The following is a 7,749-nucleotide window of genomic DNA, read 5'->3' on the forward strand; positions in this document are numbered from 1 at the left end:
AGGCTCCAATGCATTCACACTCAAAGCAACTGAACTGCTTTATGTGTATGGGTGCTTTCACAAAGAAACTATCATACTAGGTAGTTCAAACTAACTCCATGGGGACTCTCACTAAATGTAATCAGATTAACATGCCTTTTGTTTCCAACATAGGCAATTGTTGACTTTTCCGTCTTCTACTTACACCAGGAGTAGTTATGTTAATCTTTAAATTTGATTGCATTCAGCAACACTATGTGGTGTTGGTTTGAACTAACTAGTATGGTGGTTCCTTTGGGAACTCGTCCTTTAATACACAAAGCACATACTTAGCACCCACAACTATAACTTTTCAAAATCCTCTTTGACTTAAAAGTACAGAATGAACTTGACAGTGAATGTCAAGAATGTTGGAATGCAGTAGAGGTGATTGCGATGGATGTGAAAACAGATCTTAGCATTTCAAAAGGGGTGGGCATCTTGCTATTCCAAGAGTTTTATTAATCCCAACATTTCAAAAGCATTCCTTGGGACAGATGTGTAGATCTACAGGTTTTTTCATTTTTTGTACTCCATTCATTATATTTAGTGTGCATTCCACCCCCAAAAATTGATTTGAGCATTGAGGCTTTGTACCAGTGATATTCATTTTCACTTAAAAGAAATAGGCATTTGCAGAACTTCACAAAAGTAGCCAAATAAAAATGCTTTTAGAAGTACTGTTTAAGTTGGGACTAGATTCTTAATGTGTTTGCTCTGTACATGGTGAGTCAAAAAGTTTGTGGCTTGAGATTAATCTCATAATGGTGGTGTCAGAGGGAAAGGGTTCATTGTCTGGATAATCAGTGGCAGAAAATGAATATAAATTTTGACATTTTAAATAATTAAAATTAGTTCTCAGACATCTCATCATAGTATGACGAAACATTTGTCTCTTTAAAACACGGCTAGTAGGCCTCTTAGCTTCTAGATTTCAGTATTGCCAGCTCGATCTTGATTTCATATATATATAACCCACAACAGCAATACTGTAAATCTACCACATGAAAAGGAGCTTTATGGTGCCCTGACAGTCAGGGCAGTGTGCCAAAAAAAGAAAACATGACAAGCTATCATAATGTCGTGTAGATCATTTTTATTCTCTTGTACATAATAAATAAATAAAAATTTTTGTTCATTTAACAATCAGAAAATTTTTTAATGATATATTCATTATTATTATGGCGATTGGGAGTCACTCGATACATTTTGTATTTCATAAATACCTTTGATAAATAAAAAATAATACATTAATTAATTAATTAATTAAAATTATAAATAAATATCTGATTGTTAAAGGTGGGCGATAAAATTAATGCATGCCATGGGAGGGTGGGAGGGATGTGAAAGCGTTATATATAGAAGACGTCACCTTACCTTTTCTTGTTGGACTTTCTGTTTAATATCCGATTTACCTTTCCTTTGTTGTGTCCGCTTTGTCCACCCTCCTTTTATACTTTACCGCCAAATGTTACGTCTGTGCTTTGTCTATTGATATCACGTGACTTCATGTTCGTGTTTTTCCGATGCAGCAGCCGGAACATAATGTATGCATCGTCGTCTCCATAGACACACAAGATAGTACGAGTGACCCCCATGACCGTATATGTACAGTTCATAAATAAGATTATAATTTCATGATAATCTTTAATTTATTCTCTTGTACATAATAAATAAATAAAAAATTTTGTTCATTTAACAATCAGAAAATTTTTAAATGATATATTCATTATTATTATGGCGATTGGGAGTCACTCGATACATTTTGTATTTCATAAATACCTTTGATAAATAAAAAATAATACATTAATTAATTAATTAATTAAAATTATAAATAAATATCTGATTGTTAAAGGTGGGCGATAAAATTAATGCCATAAGAAAACATATTTGTTTTCCCGCCACCCAAAAATTTTTTAATTAATAAGTTAATTAGTGATAATTTTTTATAAATTATTATTATTATTATTATTATTGATAACTTCATATTTTATTTTAATGTCAAAATTTTTTATTTATATATATATATAAATCATAATATTTTTTATATTTTGTTAACTTTGTTCATTTACATTATATAAGATTTAATATTATATTCATAAGTCATCTTGTTAATATTCTGATTTACATATCTACGTATATTAAGTTTTATTCTTTTCTCATATTATTTTAATCAAATAAATTCTGTTCTCATTAATGGTTGGTCCTTTATCGAATGTATCCTTGATATGCCGAGGATCGCCACCGACCCAAGGACTTTATCTGATGATCAGCAAGACCCCTCTGTGCTGCTAATGTTGTGCCACCTATTCTAAAACTATGACCCTTAAATCTTTTTTGATCTAATTTGGACAAACCAAGGCATTTATCAAGTATTGAATGAAACTGATTTCTTGTAACTGATGAACCATTTTCATGTATGAAAAAATGTGGGTTGAAACAACTTGGTCGTAATTGAATATAAGTTTTCAAAGTTTTTACAGGACATATATTCGGTTGTTGTCGAATTGCTATTTCGTTGTTGGAAATCCCATCGAAATGTTTAAATGAGTCCAGTTTTATCCTAATGATGTTGTTCGGCGCGTCGTACGATACATTTTCTTGTTTTAGCGTATGTATCGAGGGTTTTGCCGTGATTTCACCAATTCTGAATAATCCATAGAATGCCGTCAGAAACATCGTTTTGTATAAATGAGCTTCATATTTATTTCCACAAAGAATGTCTACATTTTTTAATAAAGTATGTAATATCGGGAGTGTTATTGGTAATTTTTTGTCTTTAATTGGAGTTTTGTTTTTTAAACCCAGAATGGTTTGTTTAACTATGTAAGTTAACGTTGGATTTGGCAAGTTATTCATTTTATATTTATAGCTAAGCGCCCCAAGAAATGTTTTTATAGACGAAGGAGAATACTTTCTGCTTAAAAATTGTACCCATAAGGCTGTGACGAATGGATCCGTGGGAAACGCCTGTATCCCGGTCGTCTCATAAAATTGTCGCAGAAGCGGTTCAATTTTTAAGTAGGTTTTCTTTGTGTTATTCGCGAGAGCCGAATCCAAAGTATTTGTCAATTCCGTAGTAAGTTGAGCGGTTGCCATATGCTGGGCACTAGTGACGGCGTTTTCAAGGCCATAGGAGCTGCCATTCGAAAAGCCTGTAAATCAAGACGAGATAGCGAGTCAGCTGCATTGTTGTATATACCCGAAATATGCACAGATTTATATAAAATGTTATTTTGTAAACATGTCAGAGTTAGTTGACGAAGTAATTTCAATATAGTGGTCTCTTTTGTAGTGCCTTTGTTTAAAATATATACAAGTGCTTCATTATCTGTATGAATGATAACATTTTGATTTTGTAATTTTTTCTGCCAAATTAGAAAAGCCACTAATATTGGATACATTTCAAGTATTGCTATATTCATTTTGCGAGTTTCATCTGGCCAGTTACCGTAAAACCACGTTTTATCTATAATAGCTCCATATCCAATCAACGATGCATCAGTAAACATATGTAATACATTGTTACTGTTCCAATCATTGTCATGGAACAAGCCCCTGCCATTAAAATGGGTCAAAAATTCATTCCACATTGTAAGATCCTCCCTAACTTCGCGTGTGAATCTAATCCGAAAATGTGGTTTTGTAATGCCAATTGTTAAATCAATCAGTCTACGTAGAAAAGTCCTACCTGCCGGTATTACGTAGCAGGCAAAATTTAGAATACCAATAAGGGATTGTAATTCACGTAATGTAATTTTCTTTTTATGCATGTTTTGCTTTATGACGTCCAAACATTTTTTAATTTTTTCGGGTGGTAATCTAGCTTCTTGTTTCACTGAATCTAGTTCAATACCTGCAAATGTGATAGTTGTTGATGGAGTCGTAGTCTTGTCTGGAGCTATTGGGACTCCTATTTCTTCGCAGAATTTTATAAAACTTCTCAAGTCTTTTTCACATTCTTTTTTCGTTTTACCAACAATGAAAAAATCGTCTAACAAATGTGTCATATGGTTTATTCCTAATTTTGATGTGGCCACCCACTCTAATGCTGTACTAAATGTTTCGAAAATTTTGCAAGAGCATGATAATCCCATGGGTAAAACTTTATCAAAGTAGAAATTTCCATTGTATTTAAAACCCAACAAAAAACGATAATCTGGATGAATAGGCATTATTCGGTATGCATTTTTTATATCCGTTTTTGCCATGAACGCGCATGTCCCTACATCGCGTACTATATCAATTGCGTCTGATACCGTTGCATATTGTACTTTTGAATATTTCTCGGCAATGCCATCATTGACCGAGTATCCTTCAGGATGAGATAAATGATGTATAAATCTATATTTTCCAGCGGTCTTCTTCGGTACAACTCCAATGGGAGATAATTTAAAGTATTTTGCAGGAGGTTTTTTATGTGGACCTGATATTCTTCTAGCGATTAATTCCGACTGAATTTTCTCATCTAATGCTTGTGGAAAATCCATTGTTGATTTCAAATTGCTACTAGAATTTTTTGGCAATGGACCACTGTATGGGATTTTAAACCCCTGAGTGATGCCTTCTATCAAAAATGTTTTAGTATCACAATGGTATTCTTTTAGATATTCCTCAAATACAGTTGGAGAAATTGGTGTGACAATATCTGTTTCTATTTCTAATGTAAACTTATTTTCTTCTATTATGCATTGCATTTGATCTTCAAATATTGTTGATCTAGTTTCATCTACGGTAATATCTCGCCCTTTTTGAATAAGGAAATGTGCGAGGAAATCGTGATCCTGAATCACGAAATTTGTAAGTATTGATATTTTGATCATTCTTTCGTGGACATTGTACCATCGGATGACCGCCGTTACATATCATGCATGCATGACTATATCTACATGCTGCTCCACTACATAGATTACCCTTGTTCCATCTGAAACATATGCCCATTTTTCTTTGTGTCGTGATGGGGCGATTTATAAATCATTCAACATTTGCATTTCCAAAATTCTGTTTAGGTAACTAAACAAAGCTCCAGCCTCATTTGGATATTTTTCTACATAAATTTTACTAAAAATGGAAAACGCTACTTGCCATTGTTGTTTTGACAATATTGTGGACTTTTTATTAGCAGGAGCCAGTACTATATGTGAATTTCCTTCATCATCTACCACTCGTTTTTGAATAAATTGATCTTCATCCCCTTTTTCATTTTCAGTAAGAGTGTTGGATGTAATTGGTATCAATGACTTAAAAGAAACATATTCTTTATTCCAAATTTTTTGTTTAACTGCCTGTGTTACATGTTGAGTGATTGAAGGAAAGAATGACGTACCTGTAGTTTGCGGAATACCCATATATCCCGCAATCGTGTCATTAACTGTGTTGGTCCCTACCATATTTAAATTAGTAGAATTATCTCCTATTCTTTGTGTATCATTTATTTGGGGCGTTGGTTGATGTACCCCTGGATTTTCCCAGGTATTTTGTTGTTGTGTGGCTTGTTGTATTGCTTGTTGTAATACAAGAGGATCACCGTTGTAATCATTTGGAAGAGTAAGAACCAAATATTGAGTAGAAGAATTTTGCTGAACGGGAGATTGTTGATTAGCGTCTGCGTTGGTTGTAACGGTGTGCTGTGCTAGACCCCTGTCTAGCGGTCGCGACGCGTTCTCTCCTGCCTCCGTGTGGCCCATGCCTTGATGTGCAATTGTGTCTGTTGTATCTACCCTCCATGAAGGCCCTGGGATTTCTCCGTCTTCTTGCTTCCATGACTGATCTGGAGTTTCTATCAGTAGTTTCCTGATGAATCCTTGATGAGGTGGAGGTATAGATGGAGGTTGACTCATGACCTGAAAAATGTTAGTATTCTATGGGTGCCAGTGACTCCCAGAGCAGAGATAGGCCCTGCCAGCCAATTAGTATATTATTACAGGCATGAAGCGTCATGCACTTAATATATATATATAGTGTGATACGGGCACGAAGCGTCATGCACCTCACATATAATAATGAACAATACGGGCATGAAGCGTCATGCACTTATATACATAGTGTGATACGGGCACGAAGCGTCATGCACCTCACATATAAACTGAACAATACGGGCATGAAGCGTCATGCACTTTATATACATAGTGATACGGGCACGAAGTGTCATGCACCTCACATATAACACCGAACGATACGGGCATGAAGCGTCATGCACTTTATATATATAGTGATACGGGCACGAAGCGTCATGCACCTCACTTAAAACGCTAATACGGGCATGAAGCGTCATGCACTTTAGGTAAATATTCATTTTGTGCCCATGCATCTTATTCCCAAAATCACGTAAAATACTGACACGAAATCTTAAATAAACAATGCGTATCTCCTATATATATATGGTCAAGGAGTATATATAGTAAGGTTTATGCCCATGCATATCCACTCATACTTACGGTATATAGGTGCAGAGAAAATAATAGCACCCCGAATAGATCGCCATAATTTCTTTGTTCCTTTGTCATTCAAATGTGTTCCGTCACTCCTCAAACATTCCCTCCAGCAGTCATTTATTCTCCGATGGGTCCAAAAATAAACTCCTCCAAGATCATCTACCGTAGATTGTATGCTATCATTTATCAGCCAAACTTGATCGTTATAGTCTTTTTCCTGTTGGCTGTTGTGTATAAACCTGCTTGTGTTTGAAGCAGCACGACGCAATAACTGTCCCCAATATATTTGAATGTTTCGATGACGTTGTTTTATTGCTAGTATGAGAAGTATTATTTTGTCTCGAACTTGTTTTGGTGAAGAGAAGATTTTTATGTCATTTCCTCCTAATTGAAAATATATGAAGTCTTTTTCTTCTAAAGCCTCCCAAAAGTACGGATCATTACCTATAGTTTGGATGGTAGCCCCTCCCCTAGCAAAATATGAAATTCTTGGGCCCCGTAGATTGAAAAAATAATTTGTTGTCCACTGTAAGTCTCTAATAATACTACTTCCCACTATCAAAATATTGCGAGTATCCATGAGCTGTAATAAATGTAATATATCTTTGGAGGGTGGACTTTTTATTATTTAATCTGTTAAGTATACTGGCATATAAATTTATATTTTATTCGTTCATACTTGCTGAGTATAATTTTATCTTCTTTAAATTGAACTTAAATTATAGGACGAACACGTTTGTTATATAATTGTTTTAAATATATTAATGTTAGGTAGATTTGATTATAAATTTTTTCCTTTCCCAATGTTATTGAATATGAATAAATAAAGACGCTTAGCCTAATTTATCTTAATTTATATAGCTTAATATAAATATTTTTACAAAATAAAAAACTTGTACCTATCCAATTCATCACATAATGTGAAAGCGTTATATATAGAAGACGTCACCTTACCTTTTCTTGTTGGACTTTCTGTTTAATATCCGATTTACCTTTCCTTTGTTGTGTCCGCTTTGTCCACCCTCCTTTTATACTTTACCGCCAAATGTTACGTCTGTGCTTTGTCTATTGATATCACGTGACTTCATGTTCGTGTTTTTCCGATGCAGCAGCCGGAACATAATGTATGCATCGTCGTCTCCATAGACACACAAGATAGTACGAGTGACCCCCATGACCGTATATGTACAGTTCATAAATAAGATTATAATTTCATGATAATCTTTAATTTAGGTCATATGACTAGCCTAAACCTTTTTCACCCAAGGGGTAAATGTCAATAATAGGACTCATAGGC

General features: G+C 34.4%; 1 protein-coding gene across 1 annotated transcript; it reads right to left on the reverse strand.

Moving 5' to 3' along the window:
• Positions 1-1,115: 1,115 nt before the first annotated feature.
• Positions 1,116-7,678, reverse strand: LOC106169007 (uncharacterized). The gene is made up of 4 exons (XM_086996996.1): positions 7,407-7,678; positions 6,456-7,035; positions 5,345-5,861; positions 1,116-3,173 (listed from the first exon to the last, which is right to left on the reverse strand). Exons 2-4 carry the CDS (start codon positions 6,522-6,524, stop codon positions 2,227-2,229), a joined length of 1,533 nt encoding a protein of 510 aa, XP_086853122.1. The 5' UTR covers positions 6,525-7,035; positions 7,407-7,678; the 3' UTR covers positions 1,116-2,226.
• Positions 7,679-7,749: the final 71 nt, after the last annotated feature.

This window comes from Lingula anatina, chromosome 1 (genome assembly GCF_051362555.1).
Source record: "Lingula anatina isolate TDL-2025a chromosome 1, LinAna3.0, whole genome shotgun sequence".
Taxonomy (NCBI): domain Eukaryota; kingdom Metazoa; phylum Brachiopoda; class Lingulata; order Lingulida; family Lingulidae; genus Lingula; species Lingula anatina.

Coding starts and splice junctions, on each gene's coding strand:
- LOC106169007 (XM_086996996.1), bottom strand. CDS start 6,524: ATGACAAAGGAACAAAGAAATTATGGCGATCTATTCGGGGTGCTATTA. Junction 5,862..6,455: donor TTTCTCTGCACCTATATACC/GTAAGTATGAGT, acceptor AACATTTTTCAG/GTCATGAGTCAACCTCCATC. Junction 3,174..5,344: donor GGGTATTCCGCAAACTACAG/GTACGTCATTCT, acceptor CTTGATTTACAG/GCTTTTCGAATGGCAGCTCC.